The sequence below is a fragment of the Pristis pectinata genome, chromosome 2, assembly GCF_009764475.1.
Source record: "Pristis pectinata isolate sPriPec2 chromosome 2, sPriPec2.1.pri, whole genome shotgun sequence".
NCBI classification, from domain to species: Eukaryota; Metazoa; Chordata; class Chondrichthyes; order Rhinopristiformes; family Pristidae; genus Pristis; species Pristis pectinata.
This window is the reverse complement of record NC_067406.1, coordinates 10,211,887-10,230,134: the sequence shown is the minus strand read 5'-3', so window position 1 is coordinate 10,230,134 and position 18,248 is coordinate 10,211,887. Positions and strand designations below refer to the sequence as shown.

Sequence of the window (18,248 nt, the reverse complement as noted above, 5' to 3'; positions counted from 1 at the left end):
TAAACTACCTTAACCCTATTTTTTTATTCTCGATTCAAGATTACAGAGAAAAGTGATTTGTAAATAAGGATTTAAATTTGAAGGGTTGTTAGACTGGGAGTAAGTTAAGGTCAACAAAGCACAAGGGTAATGGATGACTTGAGTTTTCGCAAACGAACAGCAGACTCAGCAAACTGAGAACGGGAACTGGAGCTTCCTGAGTGCAGCTGGATTATTGCACCATCGAGATGTTGGGTGAAGGATAGCTATATGATCTAAGTGCGTTAAGTCAGTCTCAGGCCCCAGAGCAGCCTCACCTCAATAAAAGCAGGGAGACTTGTGCATACAGTTTTTAAAGCACTTTACACAGCCTAAGGTGTTCCAAGATCCCTGACAGCCACTGAAGTACTCATCATGATCGTAATGTTAGAAACCCAGCAGCCAATCTGAGCACAGCAAGCTCCCACAAACTGCAGTGATAAAAGATTGGGAAGTAGGTTAGTGAGCAACAAACAATCTGCTGGAGGAACTCAGCGGGTCGAGCAGCGTCTGTGTGGGGAGGGAAGGAATTGTCGGCGTTTTGGGTCAAAACCCTGCATCAGGACTGCAGTAGGTTTGTGATGTTGATTGACGTTGAGGCTTACTTGCCCCACAATAGTGCATTGGGACCTCTTGCATCCAACTGACACCAGGTCTTAGTTCAATGTCTCGGCTGAAGGAAGGCACTTCTTGTGTGGTGCTCTCTCAATACGGCACTGGGACATCAGGTGTGTTTCAGCCTCGTATCTCTGGACCGTGACTTGAACCCAGCCATCTTCAAGGTGAGAGTGAGATCAAGTGAGCCATGGCTTTCAGCCCCTCATTTACCTCTGTAACAAGTCACCTCAGCCACAGTAACTGGAAAGTCTGAGGTTGCCTGGCTTGTGTGTGGGTAGAGGAGGAATATTAACTAGTTAAAATGAATTATGTCTCCTGCAGACTGTAGTGAGCAGTGCAGAATACAAATGATGTGCTTAAAATCAATTCCGGTTGCTTGCAGCAACGCAGTGTGCAAGCATAATCGACAAATGAAATTAGGCAATCCCTTCCATTGTGGCTGGGGTGATTTCGGGTTTAGCACACTTATCAGGCATTTGGAAGACAGGTTGCTAGACCTGGAAGTGAGAAGATCTCTAAGACTCTAAGCAGACTACGTAAAGTCAGCTTGTCCCCAGTGACCCTCACCAATTTTTACAGATGCACCAGAGAAAGCATCCTATTCGGAATCATCACGGCTTGGTACGGCAACTGCTCTGCCCAAGACTGCAAGAAATTGGAGAGAGTTATGAGCATAGCCCAGTCTATCATGAAAACCAGCCTCCCTTCCATAGACTCTGTCTACATTTCCCACTGCCTTGGGAAAGCAGCCAACATAATAAAAGGCCCTTCCCACCCTGGTCATTCTCTTTTCTTCTCTTCCCCGTTGGGAAGAAGGTACGAAAGCTTGAAAACTCGCACCACCAGGCTCAATGACAGCTTCTACCCTGCTGTTATAAGATGCTTGAATGGACCTCTTGTACGGCAAAGATTGATCCCACAATCTACCTCATTGTGGCCCTTGCACCTTATCTGTCTACCTGCACTGTACTTTCTCTGTAACTGTAACACCATATTCTGCTGTATCTTGGTACATGTGACAATAATAAACCAATTACTAAGCAAACTAGTGAGGGTCATTAACCAGTAGCAGATGCTTGGGACCGGACAAGTGGGTGAGGAAGTAGGTTAAATGCTGACTGTTTTATTTCCGAGATAGGGGTCCACATTACAGCCAGCTCGGAGATCTGGAATGAAACTTCACCTGGGCAGCACTTGGAGTATTGTGTGCAGTTCTGGTCGCCCCATTACAGGAAGGATGTGGAGGAGGTTCACCAGGATGCTGCCTGGACTGGAGAGTATTAGCTACAGAAAGGTTGGACAAATTTGGATTATTTTCTCTGAAGCATCAGAGGCTGAGAGCCGACCTGATGGAAGTTTATAAAGTTATGAGAGGCATAGATAGGGGAGATAGGGTCTTTTTCCCAGGGTGGAGATGTCAAGTACTTGAGGACAAGGGTTTAAGGTGAGAGGGCAAAAGTTTGAAGAAGATGTGTGGGGCAAGCTTTATACACAGAGACCAGTAGGTGTCGAACACACTTCCTGGGGAGGTGGTGGAAGAAGATATGACAGCAATGTTTAAAAGGCATTTAGGCAAGGACACAGACCACGTGCAGGCAGATAGATGAGTTAGATTGGCATCATAGTCAGCGCAGACATAGTGGGTCTTGCACTCATCTGTTCTCTCATCCCTGGTCAATGTGGTGGTGGGGGGGGGGAGATGGGGGTGGGTGTTACTGAGAGGCAGGGAACAATACAGTTAAATACAGAAGAAAAACCCAGTCAGTTCAGTAGGCAGAGCATACATAGGTGTAATATGGCACATTAGGAGGAATACAAGGCTACTGCATCTGTTTGCGACTTGCGAACAATTTGGGTTATGAACAGTTCTCAGGAACGGTAACCTGGGGACAGCCAGTACATACATTTTTTGCGTTGGCTAATTATGCCCGACTGTAGTTCTGTTTTAGATGTTTATGAATGTGCCATGGAATCATTAAAAATGTAGCAATTGGAGTTCACTTATTCAGTTCTCTGAGATATCACTGGCTGGATGATTTTTTTGAAAGTTAGATTTATTTTTCTCCTCTCCCATTCCTCAGAATTTTTCCCTCCATTTTTCATACAAGCTTAAAGAACGAGAGAAGGAGCAAGCCATTATAATCCCTGGAGCCTACTCCAACATTCAGTGTGTTAATATCCGCTTTATCATTACGAATGGCAAAACGAGACTGAACGTGGTTCTCCAGACTATCTGTCCCCATGGGGGTAACCCATCCTCTGCCTTGTGGGAACTTAGTTCGCAGCTGCATTTCCGACTTGCGAACTGTTCTGGTTACGCACAGTTCTCAGGGACGGAACCCTGTCGTAACCTGGGGTGGACCTGTTAAAAGGAATGACGGGCATCACTGGCCAGTCCTAATGCTACTAATAATAAGATAAGATTTCTTTATTAGTCACATGTACATCGAAACACACAATGAAATACATCTTTTGCGTAGAATGTTCTGGGGGCAGCCCGCAAGTGTCGCCACGCTTCTGGTGCCAACATAGCATGCCCACAACTTCCTAACCTGTATGTCTTTTGGAATGTGGGAGGAAACCAGAGCACCCGGAGGAAACCCATGCAGACACGGGGAGAACGTACAAACTCCTTACAGACAGTGGCCGGAATTGAACCCAGGTCACTGGCGCTGTAGTAGCATTACACTAACTGCTACGCTACAAAGAAAGAGCTTGAGTTCAGGTGCTTGGGAACACTACTTGCACCTTCCCCTCCAGCCTGACTTGGTAATATATCTCCACTCTTTCCTCATAGCTGGGTCAGAATCCTGGAAATCTACCTTGCGGTATTATGGGAACACCTGTGTCATATGACTGCTTGAGAAGACCGCTCACCATCACCTGTTCAAGGGTTATTGAGGATGGGCAGTAGGCTTCTATGTGTCATAACTAAGCTTTTTGTTTTATTCATTTATGTTTAGTCCCTATCATGCTATTTTCTCTGCTTACGCTTTCCCAGAGTTTTTCTCCCCCCATTCCATTTCCTGGGACTTTTCCGTGTTCCTCCATTTCCCAACTTCTGTGTTCTGTTCCCAATCCTATCAAATCTCTCTGAAAGGAACTCCTTCCACACCTCTGCTTGACTGGCACTGCAGTATGAAGCAAATGCCCATGGTCCTGGAGATAAGGGGAAGAAATTAATATTTATTTTTTAAATGGCCAGTTCAACACTATAGATTTTCTGTTCTATCTTCTCTAGTGGTTTGTTTTTATCCTAGCTGAGCTTTCAGAGGCACTGTGAGGCTTGGTGGTATACTGGTTATATCACTGGGCTAGTACTAAGATGAGTTTGAGTCCCCCCACAGCCATTTGAGAATGAAATTCTGTTGCTATTTAAGAAAAAAATAACTTAGCCTTGGTAAATTTGACACTGAAGATGCTGGATTGTTGATTTAAAAACTTGACTGACTGATCCTATCTATACCGGGTACCATTACTTGACCTGAAGACACAGGAGACTGCAGAAGCTGGGATCTGGGGCAAAGTATGAACTGCTGGTGGAACTCAGCAGGTCAGGCAGCATCTGTGGAGGGAAATGAACAGTCGACATTTCGGGTTGAGACCCTTCATCCAAAACTTCGACTGTCCATTTCCCTCCATGGATGCTGCTGACCTGCTGAGTTCCACCAGCAATCTTTTTAGCTTTATTACATGATGTGATCTGTGGAACCGTAGACCCACAATGGTAACATTGTGTCCTCTGACATTATTGCATTAAATAGTTCAGAAAATAGCAAGTCTCCTGTTACTTTCTCAGGGCATCTAAGGATGGCCAATACATGCCTTGCCAACAATACCGGTATCTTCTGAGAATTAATTTTTTTTATCAAGTACAAGTTTATTGTCATGGGCATATATAGCCAGGGTATAAATGATATGAAAATTAGCTTTTTGCAGCACAGTACATTACAAACATAAATTACATAAACAAATTAACATAAATTATACATTATATGTTTAATAAACAAAGAATAGCAATGACATTAGTGCAAGTTGAGGGAAATATAATTTGAGGTAGAATCAGGGTCTTTCAGGTGGGTTCAAGAACCTGATGGCAGTGGGGAAGAGCTGTTGTTGAACCTTGAGGTGTGGGTCTTCAGGCTCCTGTACCTCCTGCCTGATGGCAGCATCGAGAAGAGGGCATGGCCCGGATGGTGGGGTCCCTGATGATGGATGTTGCCTTCCTGAAACATCACCTCTTGTAGATGTCCTCGATGGTGGGGAGAGCTGTACCCATGATGGAACTGGCTGAGTCCACTATTCTCTGTAGCCTTTTGCGTTTCTGTGCATTGGAGTTTCCATACCAGGCCATGATGCAACCAGTCAGAATGCTTTCCATTTCATCAAATGCACTGTGGACAATTGGAGGTGATGGTATCGTCAGCTTCCATTCCTGATTTTTAAAATCCTCTTTCAAATTCCTCCGTGGTCTTGACACTTCCCTTCCTTTGTGATCTCCTGAGGACCTTCAGTTCTCAAATGTCCATAGTCCTTTACCTCAGTTCTTTTAGGCCACAGGTTTCTGTGGAGCCTACACCATTGGAGACTGTACTTTCAACTGCCAAGGCAACCCTTTTCCCAGAGGACATGTATTTAATCTCAAATACTAGAGGACAAGCACTTAAGGTGAGAGGGGGAAAGTTTAAAGGAGAGTGGTACGTGCCTGGAACAGGCTGCCAGGGATAGGAGTGGAAGCAGATATAATAGTGGTGTTTGTGAGGCTGTTAGATAGACACATGAATATTCAAGGAATGGAGGGATATGGATCATGTTCGGCACAGACATTGTGGGCTGAAGGGCCTGTGCTGTACTGTTCTTTTGTGTTCTTATCTTCCCCGCCTTTCATACCTTTCTTGACGGGCTCCTTTGAGGCCTATCTGTTTGTTTAAGATTCTGATCAAGAGTTTTAACACATGGAGCAGTGCCATCTCTTTGATTAAATTCTCTTGCTCTTTAAGAACAAAAAACTTGGTTTGGGTAAACTTGACATTGAGAATGTAGGATTGTTAGAACATAGAACACTACAGCACAGTACAGGCCCTTCGGCCCACAATGTTGTGCTGACATTTTATCCTGCTCTAAGATCTATCTAACCCTTTCCTCCCATGTAGCCCCCTATTGTTGTTAAAAACTTGAGTGATTGAACCCACCTCATATCAGTTTACTTGACCTAGTCCGTGAAACCCCAAACCCACAATGGTGACATTGTACCCTCTGAATCCAGAACAGTCCTGATGCAGGGCCTTGATCAGAAACCTTGACAGTTCCTTTCCCCCCACCGATGCTTCTTGACCTACTGAGTTCCTCCAGCTGTTTGGGTTTTTTTGCTCCAGATTCCAGCGTCTGCAGTCTCCATCTGGAAAGGAAGACTGGAAGGAAAGGCAGAAGCCAGAATAAGAAGGTGCTTCTGGCCTCTTCCTTTCCAGTCCTGATGAAGGGTCTCAGCCTGAAACGTTGACTGTTTATTTCCCTCATGGATGCTGCCTGACCCGCTGAGTTCCTCCGGCACTTTTTGTGTATTGGTCCAGATCCCAGCATCTGCAGAATGTCTCGGAGTTAGGAAGGTGTTACCAGTCAAGCAACTGGTGGCCACAAGAAAAGTTTGGATATTAGTGTTTCTTTAATTGGAACAGAGGAATCTGAGGGAAGGCATAACTGAGCTGTAGGTGCCAAGACAGAGTAAACAGGAAGGAGCTGTTTCCTTTAGCAGAGCGGTCGCAAACCAGGTGGTGGAGTTGGCAGAAAGATTAAAGAGGAGATGAGGAAACATATTTACCCGGAGGATGGTAGGGGTTTGGAACTCGTTGTTTGAGAAGGCAGTGGAGGTAGAAACGCTCATCACTGTGAAATAGTTCTTGGATGTGGACTTAACACTGTGCCTTGCAGGGCTCCAGACTGGGTGTTGGAAGGTGGGATGAGGTTGGGAAGCTCTGCAGAGCAAACACAATGGGTTAACTAGTTTCATTCTGTGTTGTAAATCTTTCCCGGTTCCATTTAAACTACAGATGCTGGAAATCTGAAGCAAAAGCAGAAAGTACTGGAAACACTCAGCAAGTCAGGCAGCAGAGATCTGGTATCTCACCAAAGGCTCTTACAAATTTCTACAGATGTACAGTGGAGAGTATTCTGACTGGTAGTATCACCACCTGGTATGGAGGCTCCAATGCACAGGATCGCAAGGGGCTGCAGAGGGTTGTAGACTCAGCCAGCTCCATCACGGGCACAACCCTCCCCGCCATCGAGGACGTCTTCAAGAGCCAGTGCCTCAAGAAGGACCCGGGACATGCCCTCTTCTCATTACTGCCATCAGGGAGGAGGTACAGGAGGCTGAAGACCCACACTCAATGATTCAGGAACAGCTTCTTCCCCTATCATGGATTCTGAATGATCTATGAACCCATGAACACTACCTCATTATTCTTTATACTAATTTTTATGTCTTTATGTCTTTATGTCTTGCACTGTACCACTGCTACAAAACAACAAATTTCACATCATATGTCGGTGATAATAAATCTGATTCTGATTTTGTTGTTTCTTATATGACATAGGAGGCCATTCTATCCATTAAGTTTATTCTGGCTGTCAGAGCAATCCCAGCAGACCCATTCCCACCATGTCCCCACCTCACTTACTTCCCCATAACCTATTTTCTCTCATTAACTTCCACCCAGCATCATCCCCCCCCCCCCCCAATTCTCCTGCCCTCCACCCAGAGTACGGGCAGTTGACACTGGAATTTTGGGATGTGGGAGGAAATTGGATCACCCGGGAGAACACACCCTTCACAGGGAGAACCTGCAAACTCCACACAGGCAGCACCAGAGGTCAGGATTGGACCCAGGTCTCTGGAGCTGTGAGGCAGCATCTTTGAAAAGAGAAACAGTGAATGTTTCCAAAGACCCTTCAGCCCTCAAGCTGAAACATTAACTGTTCTTCTCTCTCTCTCCACAGATGCTGCCTGACCTGTCGAGTCTTTCCACATTTCCTAGTTCTATTTTTCTGGTTCTGTCATTGAGATAGAACATAGAATAGTAAAGCACAGAATAGGCCCTCCGGCCCACAATGTTGTGCCGGCATAGCTATTCCCTCCTACGTACAGAATGCCCATATCCCTCCATTTTCCTCTCATTCATGTGCCCATCCAAGCCCCTCTTAAAAGCCCCCAATGAGTTTGCCTCCACCACCCTATCAGGCAACGCATTCTAGGCATCCATCAATCTCTGAGTAAAAAAAGTACCCCTCACGTCTGTTCTGAACCTACCCCCTCTCACCTTAAATACATGCCCTCTGGTATTGGATCGCTCAATAATGGGAAAAAGATATTGTTTGTCCACCCTATCTCTGAGAAGATGAGGAGAAGGTTCTTCATGAAGGAATACTCTACCCCAGAGACTGGTGGGTTCTCCTTCACTGTATTCAAGGGCAGGACTGAGACTTTTGCCTGCTGTATCCAAGGATATGGGGATCTATCAGGGAAGCTGGTACGGTATCTGTCATGGTTTTATGAGTGGTCACTCAGCCTTGCCTTGGTTTGATTCCTCCCACTGAGTCCTCTTTCCCCAGTGTTCCCATCTGCCCACCCCATCTCCTTTTATTTGGTTCCTTGCTGCCCTATCAGATTCCATCATCTGCAGCCCCTTGTTGCCTCCACCCATCACCTCCCGGCCTCTGTCACTATTTCCACTCTCCCTCCTCCAACTGCCTATCAACCCTCCTCACCTGGATCCGCCTATCACCTGCCAGCTCTTGCTCCACCCCTTCCCCCTCACCTCTATGCTGGCCATCTCCCTTCCGTGTTTCAGTCCAGGGGAAGGGTCTCGATCCAAAACGTCGACTGTTCGTTTCCCCCCACGGATGCTGCCTGACCTGCTAAGTTCCTCCAGCAGTTTGTTTTTTTACTCCAGATTGCAGCATCTACAGGTTCTTGTGCCTCTTGGTTCGATTTCTTAATTTTTGTACTCCGATTTGATTAGGTTTAGGGTGAGAATTTTGGGGCTTTGGTGGCTGGTGACATGCTGCCAATGATACAGCAATGAAAATGGAGATTACTTGGAGATTTTTGGGTCTATTTATCTTCTTTTTAGGCAGTGTCTCAGGATTGAAGATGGCTTGCTTGCACTGCAGTTTTGTGGGTTCTGAGGTGGCTGATGAAATCCATGTGGAACCCACAGACTCCTCCATAGATGGAGCAGGAGATTGCTGGCAGGGTGGGTGTGTAGTTTGTGAGGTAGTGCACTATTTCTGCTGTTTACAGAGGGGTTTTGTGTGCTCTTAAGTTCTCAAACCGTCCCCCTCCATATGGTCCAGCAGTTCCCAAGAGTTGGTGAGGATGTTGCACTTCTTCAAGGAAGCTTTGAGCACATCCTGAATCCACATTCTCTGCTCACCTTGTGATCACCTCCCACAACAGAGCTTGGAGTGTCCATTTGGGGAACATGGTGTTGGGCGTGTGAGTGATATTACCTGTACAACGTTGCTGACCGGAGCCTCAAGACTCGGGATGCTGGCCTGGTGTAGGTCTGCATAACCTTGAGTGAATTTGGAGGGCCTTTTAACATAGCATTGGTAATATTTTTCCAGTGTCTTGAGATATCTGGTCTAACTAGTCCAGGTCTTAGAAGTACAGAGGAGGACAGGTTTACAGCTGCCTGGTAAGTCATGAGTTTTGTGCCAAGTTTGAGATAATGATCTTCAAACGCACTTTTCTGCATTCATCTAAATTCTGTACTGGTGCATTGAAGGCAGTGGTAAACTTCGTCACGAATGTCTGACTTCATTGAGAGGTGGTTCCTGCGATTTGGGAAGTGGTTCACTTTTGCATGATCTCACAGTGGTCCTTTATTGTGGGAGGGCAGTGTGGGGCAGGTTGGTAGACCTTGGTCTTGTGGATCACAAGATCAAGACAAAGGAGCAGAAGTAGGCCATTCGGCCCATTGAGTCTGTTCCACCACTTCACCATGAGCTAAACTATTCTTCCATCCAGCCCCAATTCCCGGCCTTTTCCCCATATACCTTGATACCTTGACTAATTAGATACCTATCAATCTCCTCCTTAAACACCCCCAATGATCGGACCTCCACAGCTGTATGTGGCAATGAATTCCTAAATGCACAACCCTCTGGCTAAAGAAATTTCTCCTCATCTCTGTTCTAAATGGGTACCATCTAATTCTAAGACTGTGCCCTCTTGTCCTGGACTCACCCATCAAGGCAAACAACTTAGCCACATCTACTCTATCCAGTCCTTTCAACATTCGAAATGTTTCTATGAGGTCCCCTCTCATTCTTCTGTACTCCAATGAGTACAGTCCAAGAGCTGACAAATGCTCCTCATATGTAAGCCCTTTCATTCAGGGAATCATCCGGGATGTCGTGTACAAGGCTCATTCTCTTGTAAGCTTCAGTGAATGAGTTCGGACTCAGAGTGCGTGCAAATGCAAGTGTCACCTGCATACTGCAGCTCAGCTACTGAGGTTTGGGTGACCTTGGTTCGGGACTGTGGTCACTGTAGGTTGGAGAAACAAAGGACTGCTGGTGCTGGAATCTAGATGAAAAACATGATAATGCTGGAGGAACTCAGCAGGCCAGGCAGCATCCATGGAGGGTTGAATAGTTTCCAACTAGTTCTGAAGGTTAGCTCAAGGTTGGGTGTCACATTTAAAGGGAGAATGTTATGACGATGACACATCCTTGTTTGAACATTAGAACTTAGAACAGAACAGTACAGCACAGGAACAGGCCCTTCACACCATGTTGTGCCAAACTAGTTAAGCTAATGACATCTCATCCCTTCTGCTTGCACATGATCCATATCCCTCCATTCTCCGAATATTCATATGTCTAAGAGCCTCTTAAATGCCTATATCTTATCTGCCTCCATCACCACCCTGGCAGTGCATTCCAGGCACCCACCACACTTTGTGTAAAAGAAAACACCCCCGGGGATCTCCTTTGAACTTGCCTCCTCTCACTTTTAAATGCATGCCCTCTAGTATTGGACATTTCGACCCTGGGAGAAAGATACCAGCAATCTATCTATGCCCCTCAGAGTTTTATGAACTACTATCAGGTTTTCCCTCAGCCTCTGCCACTCCGGAGAAAACAACCCAAGTTTGTCCAACCTCTCCTTATAACACATACCCTCTAATCCAGGCAGCATCCTGATGAATTTCTTCTGTACCCTCTCCAAAGCCTCCACATCCTTCCTATAATGGTCTTTGATGCTGGTCCTGTGTTCGTCTGTTGGTTATTATAATGTGTGCCATCATGGAGCAAACATGAGGTAGAGATGAATGTCTACGGCAGCCGAATTTGAAGATGACCTTCATGGAGTCAAAGGCTTTGGTGAAGTCCATGTCTAGTGGCTGGTGCTGCTCCTTGGTTTCTCAGGTGGTTGAAGGAGGGTCAGAAAGGGTTCAGATCTAATGATTACCATACAACGGTAACCTTGCACAACAAACAGGAACTCAGTGGGTTGAGCTGCTCGAGACTAAGGGCGAGACTATGGGAACTAGAGCTTTAGTCTTTGGAGAGAAGGAGGATGAGAGGAGACATGATAGAGGTGTACAAAATATAAAGAGGAATAGATAGAGTGGACAGCCAGCGCCGCTTTCCCCAAGGCACCAATGCTCAATACAAGAGGGCATGGCTTTAAAGTAATGGGTGGGAAGTTCAAGGGAGATATCAGAGGAAGGTTTTTTACCCAGGGAGTGGTTGGGGCGTGGAATGCGCTGCCTGGGGCGGTGGTGGAGGCAGGTACATTGGTCAAATTCAAGAGATTACTAGATAAGCATATGGAGGAATTTAAAATAGAGGGATATGTGGGAGGAAGGGGTTAGATAGTCTTAGGCGAGGTTTAAAGGTCAGCACAACATTGTGGGCTGAAGGGCCTGTATTGTGCTGTGCTGTTCTATTGTTTGTCGCTCCAGAGTCCAGCATCTGTAATCTCTTGCATCTCTATTGTGAAATCGGACAAGCCTGATAAAGTGAAGAATGGTTCTGTTTATTTACGTATGTTTGATGAGGAAAGATACAATGGACCGAATGGCCAGCTTTGTTTTTTTGTACATTTCCTATCAATAGACAATTTTTCCCATCGTATTAAGCAAACTCCAAGCCACTGTATTGCATTGTAACACCAGACATCCAGTTTCACGAAGCATTAACCATTGCTACACAAAGTAGATCAATTGTTGACCTGTGATTTGCGTTTTACCCAGTTGCAGTTGAATTGTAGAATAGAACATAGAACGTTACAGCACAGGAACAGGCCCTTCAGTCCACGATGTTGTGCCGAACCAGTTAAACTAATCCCACTGCCTGCACATGACCCATATCCCTCCATTCTCTGCATATTCACGAACACTACTTTGTTATTCCTTCTTTGTACACTATTTATTTATTTTGTAATTTGTAGTCATTTTATGTCGTTGCACTGTACCGCTACTGCAAAACAACACATTTCACAACATTGAAGTCAGTGATAATAAACCTGATTCTGATTCTATCGTATCTGCCTCCACCACCACCCCTGGCAGTGGATTCCAGGCACCCACCACTTTCGGTGTAACAAAACTTGCCTCGTACATCTCCTTTGAACTTGCCCCCTCTCACCTTAAATGCATGCCCTCTTGTATTCGACATTTTGACCCTGGGGAAAGAAATATACAGGCTGTCTGGTCTATCTATCCCTCTCATAATTTTATAAACTTCTATCAGGTGTCCCCTCAGCCTCTGCCAGAGAAAACAACCCGAGTTTGTCCAACATTCCCTTATAGCACATGCTATAATTTAAGAGAAGCTATGTGAGATGATTGTATCTGTTTCTGGGTGTGGGACAATTCTTTGATCATTTAGTACCACATTTGATGTGCCATTGTTTTTGCTTTACTACAAAGCTTGGACCACCTTTAAAACAAACTGTCTCGCTCATCATGTGATAATTGGGTGACATTTGAATCCTCGACTCGGATTACAATGTCGTGCAGTTCACTGCCGGTCATGCACAGGTTGGGTTCTACTCCTATGTAATTTTTGGAGAGTGCTGCTTAACTCACCAGGTTACCATGCTATCTAGGTTACTGGTGGTTACCCACCGGTTAGCCTACCGGTTAACAGTGCTGTGCAGTGCACTGCTCGGAACCCTCTCCCTGTTAATTAAAAAGCTGCAGATGCTGGAAGTCTGAAATAAAAGCAGAGTCTGTCAGACAGCATCTACGGAGAGAGAGGCAGAGTTGATGTTTAGGTTTCATGTGGAGAGAAGCAGAGTTGGTGTTTAGGTTGCAGAACCTTCATCAGTGTGCAGGCAGTCTGGCATGCACACAACTCCTTCAGAATCCAGGATGAATTATAGGGGGTTCTGAGGTGATCAGTGAGGCCAATGCAGGAACTGGAGATCCTTCCATAGATGGGGAAGGAGATGGCTGTCAGGGTGGACGGTTGGATAGTTTGGTGAAGTGGTCCGAAACAGTGTTAACGATAACCTTGTACTAGAAAATGTTGTGTAACCCGTGTCTCAGTGGTTTTACCTTGAAATTCGTATCTGATCAGTAGTGATAACTGAGCCCTGTTGAGTCCATTGAGACTGGACTTTGGACAAAGAGTGAATACACAGCCATTACTTTGTGCGGTCTGTTTTGCTGTTCTAGCCTTCGATGATTTTCAGGCAGAGCATGAATCAACATAGTTCTTCTCACAGAGGGTACGGAATCCCCAGAAGTCTCTTTTCCAGAGGGATGTTGGATCATTAGAGGTAGTGAGAGGAGGTAGATGCATTTGTGAGAGATCAGGGAATTGTGTGCTATGGGGAACTGGCACAGAAGAGGAGAAAAGGCCTGGGGCAGATCAGCCATGATCATATTGAAAGGTGGGGCAGGCTGGAGGGACCGACTGGCCTCCTCCTGCTGCTATTTCCTTACATTCTTGTGTTCACTACAATGCTGAGTAGGTACTCCATTACATGTTGGGGTTTATATAATGTGTGGCTTATTCATGGCCAAAAAAATATTTATATGCAGCAAGTTAGTGGTTTTCATTCTTGGATAAGAGCTGCTTATCACACTAACTGCGCTAACCACATTCTGTTTTGTTTGGCACCCAAGATGGAAATTTGAAGAATATTTTAAAATAAAAATGCTAACTGCAGTTTTTAATTTACTCTCCTTGATGTCTTAAATTTGTAGAATGTGAGGAATTGTGTGTTTGCACGTCCAATTTAGTTCATTAGTTTTATATCTAAACTTGCACAGAAGTTGATGTGTTGATGATATTTGTGACTCTGTAGCTTTGATGGTTGTCAAAGCCAGCTGTGAGCTATCAGAGGACCATCATTTTACAAGAGCAGTTAAACTTTTAACTCAATCTTTCCCTTCCCTGATTTTATATATTACATTATATATCTCCCTACAACCGTTGCTTTCTAGCGCTTTCTGATTTTATTTCAGATTGTCAGCATCTGCACTGTTTTGCTAGTAAACTATGCTATCCCCCATTCTTCAATCCTGTATTCTGGAACTCAAAAAAGTCTGCAAAGGGTTTTAATTTTTGGGATGCTAGCCTTTAATGCTTCTCCCTAATTGCCCTTGAGGTCCTTTCAGAGCGTAGTTAATAATCAGTCATGCTGGTGTGGGACTGGAGTCACAAGCAGGTTAGATTGGATAAGGAGAGTAAATTTCCTTTTGATGATCGCCTGTTAACAACTGATAGTAATTGATTCAATTAACTGAATTTGTATCTCCTGACTGCCATTGTGGGATCAGTAGTACAGGCCTCTGTAGAAATGGGAACAGCAGTAAAGGTGTACAAAATATTAAGAGGAATAGGTAGAGTGGACAGCCAGCGCCTCTCTCCCAGGGCACCAATGCTCAATACAAAAGGGCATGGCTTTAAAGTAATGGGTGGGAAGTTCAAGGCAGATATCAGAGGAAGGTTTTTCACTCAGGGAGTGGTTGGGGCATGGAATGCGCTGCCTGGGGTGGTGGTGGGGAGGCAGGTACGTTGGTCAAATTAAAGAGATTACTAGATAAGTATATGGAGGAGTTTAAAATAGAGGGATATGTGGGAGGAAGGGGTTAGATAGTCTTAGGCGAGGTTTAAAGGTTGGCACAACATTGTGGGCCGAAGGGCCTGTATTGTGTTGTACTGTTCTATGTTCTAGACTGCTAGGACCTTGAAGCCTGCTCCATCAATGAATCAGATCATAGCTGATCTATCATATTTTAATACAATATAGGGGGAGGCCATTTGACCCATCAAGTTTACGCCAGCTCTCAGATCAATTCCACTCAAGGTTGAGTTTATTGTTACATGTACAAGTACATGTATGCACAGGTGCAATGAAAAACTTACAGCAGCATCACAGGCACATAGCATCAGATAAGCAGCATTCACAAGAAAATCATAAATTAAACATAAATTATACACAATTTTTACAAGAAAGAACACAATTAGAACCAAAGATAAACAAAGTCCATTGTAGTGCAAAGTGATTAAAATGGTCAGAGTGTTGTTATACTGAGGTGGTGATTAGGGTTGTGCAGGTTGGTTCAGAAACCAAATGGTTGAAGGGAAGTAGCTGTTCTTGAACCTGGTGGTGTGGGACTTCAGGCTTCTGTACCTCCTGCCTGATGGTAGCTGCAAGAAGATGGCATGGCCCGGATGGTGGGGATCTTTCCTCTTTTCCACCCCCCCCCCCCCCCAATTCTCCCATCAGCCACCTACATTCAGGGTAGTTTATGATACTCAATTAACCTATCCACCAGCATTTTTGGCTTGTGGTCGGAAACCAGAGGTTCCCAGAACTATTGGGAAACCAGCAAAGACACAGGGAGAACCTTCAAACTCCATGCAGACAGCACCGGAGGTCAGAATCCAACCGGATCTGTGAGGCAGCAGCACCACCCACTGCACCACCATGCTTTGCTTGCTACTAATCTGATTTTGCCTTCGGACCCACGGTGCTGCCTGTTCCCCGTAATCCTTGATGTCCCCATGGACTAATCATCAATCTTAGTCTTAAATATCTTCAGCAAAATTTCTTCAGGGTAGAGCATTCTGAAGATTCATGATCCAATGTGTGACGAAATTCCTCCTGTGGGCAACCCCTACTTCTGAATCTATGCTTTGACTTCTAGATCACCCCATCAGGGGTAAACATCCTCCCAGCATTCAACCTTGTATATTCCAGTGGCTTAAGTAGAGCTTGTGCCAGAGGAAGTGGTAGAAGTGGATCCAGTTACAATGTTTAAAAGATATTTGGACAGGTTCACGGATGGGAAAGGTTCAGAGGGATATGGGCCAAATGTGGGCAAATGGGACTAGCTCAGATAGACACCTTGGTCAGCATGGATAAATTGGGCCGAAGGGCTTGTACCCATTGCTGTATAACTCTGACTCAAACCGTGGGAGGAACTCTGTGTCAGGCAGCATCTGTGGAGGGAAATGGACAGTTGAATTTTGGGTCGAGACCCTTCATCTGGACTGAAAGATGGAGGGGAAATAGTCAAGCATAAAGAGGGGAAGGGGTGGAGCAAGAGCTGGCAAGCCATGGGTGGATCAGGTGGGGGTAGGGGCGTGGGGGGGGGGTTGAGTCCTTGCTCCATCTTCCTTTCCTATCAGATGCCACTGTCTGCAGCCCTTTGCTGCCCCCACCAATTACCTCCCTGTCACTAGTTCCACTCTCTCCTCCTCCGTCTCCCAATCGCCCATCTCACTTGGATCCACCTATCACCTGCCAGCTCTTGCCCCGCCCCTTTATATCACCCTCTCAGTAGTGTCGTGGTTAGCGTAACGCTATTACAGCGCCAGCGACCCGGGTTCAATTCCCGCCGCTGTCTATAAGGAGTTTGTACGTTCTCCCCGTGTCTGCATATGTTTCCTCCATGTGCTACGGTTTCCTCCCACATTCCAGAGATGTACGGGTTAGGAAGTTGCGGGCGTGCTATGTTGGCGCCAGAAGCGTGGCGACACTTGCGGGCTGCCCCACAGAACACTCTACGCAAAAGATGCATCTCACTGTGTGTTTCGATGTGCACGTGACTAATAAAGATATCTTATCTTACTCTTTCAGGGTCTGGTCCCCAGTGTCCACCACCCCGCACATGCTTCCTGACCCACTGAATTCCTGCAGCAAGTTTGTGTGTTGCTCCAGTGCAGTCTCTTGTGTGTCTCCAACCCTTGTGACTCCCGAGTTCTGTTGAGCGCGCATCCGGCAGCACTAGGACCCAGAGGGAACCTCTCTCCTTTTGTCTCCTTCCCCTCGCAGGCTGGGCTGAGCGAGTGGCCCGTTGTCTGGGTTGCGCGCAGTTTGTGATCCAGGTGAATCCGTGCGGGCAGTTCGTCGCCGACATCCCCCCCCTCCTCCCGATGGCCACATGCTGAGTCCTAGCGGAACCTCCCGTTGCACACAGAGGACTGCAGCGACGATCGGATGGCTTCGACTTGGAAGGGTGAGTTAGCAGGGGAGGGCTGTCTGTGTTGTGTGTCTGTTTGCAGAAGAACAGTACAGGCTGCATCTCCCAGCCCGGGCGCCAGCATTTGCACCGACTCCTTTAAACCCTGCCAGCTCATTTTCAAAGGTAATTTCACCATTATTATTATGTGCAAGAAATGTGCACCGTGCTAGTTTATCCCATGAAACCAAATAGACGTGCACTTCTAAAGGGGCATTTTAAAACATGTTGCAACCAATTTTTGGAGTGCAGTCATTGGAAGGTATGGAACAGTCAAGTTGTACTCGGCAAGAGCGTGATAGATGGCCAGAGGTTGCTTGCTGGGTGTGTGTGCTGGTCTGGGCACTGGGGGTGGGGGACAACTGTGGTCTTCTCAAAATAGAATCTTCTGCGTTCATTCAGAGGAGGGCAGGTTCGACCTCTGGTCTGCATGACAGAAGCCCGGCCGGTGCACCGCTCCCCGCCGGAGTGTCAGCGAGCTGTGCTCCAGATCTCCAGTGCGGGACTGCCTGTTCCCGTTGATATGTCGGGCCGAAGGATGACTCTACGTATCTATACATTTAGCAAGTGGCAAAGGGCTGTTCAACTGCAATAGGCATCGGATGAGCCTGGTTGTACCCTCTCCCCAGTCGCATGGCAAGATTCTGGGCAGTGGGGGAGAGGGCAAGACCAGGAAGGTGAGTGATCGCTCTTCAAATTGACAGTAGGGACTGCTGGCATGACCAAGTCAGCACTTCCTCAATCGGACATTCTCTCTTCTCCAAAACTGAACACAGTATTCGAAAATGTACTACATCAATGCACTCTATATTGACTCAATGTAACTGCACTGTGTAATGAATTGACCTGTACGATCGGTATGTAAGACAAGTTTTTCACTGTACCTCGGTACAAGTGACAATAATAAATCAATACTAATGTCTTGTACAACTGCAACACAACATCCTAATAGCCAGCTTATATGTTGTACAGAAATGTGAGAAATACCTCCCATCAGGCAGAAGATACAAAAGCCCGAAAGCACGTACCACCAGGCTCAAGGACAGCTTCTATCCCACTGTTATAAGACTATTGAACGGGCCCCTAGCACTATGGAATGGACTCCTGATCTCACAATCT

The 18,248-nt window shown here is 46.0% G+C and overlaps 1 protein-coding gene across 4 annotated transcripts in view; it reads left to right on the top strand.

The window, feature by feature from the left end:
• adissp (adipose secreted signaling protein) overlaps positions 1-18,248 on the top strand; it is a 121,194-nt gene that overhangs the window by 17,872 nt on the left and 85,074 nt on the right. For 3 of the 4 annotated variants that reach the window (XM_052010543.1, XM_052010541.1, XM_052010542.1), the window contains exon 2: positions 16,748-17,126. In XM_052010543.1, the coding sequence (XP_051866503.1) occupies positions 17,052-17,126 (75 nt within the window). In that variant the 5' untranslated portion in view covers positions 16,748-17,051. The remainder of the gene's footprint in view (positions 1-16,747; positions 17,127-18,248) is intronic. The other variant, XM_052010544.1, reaches the window with a different exon arrangement.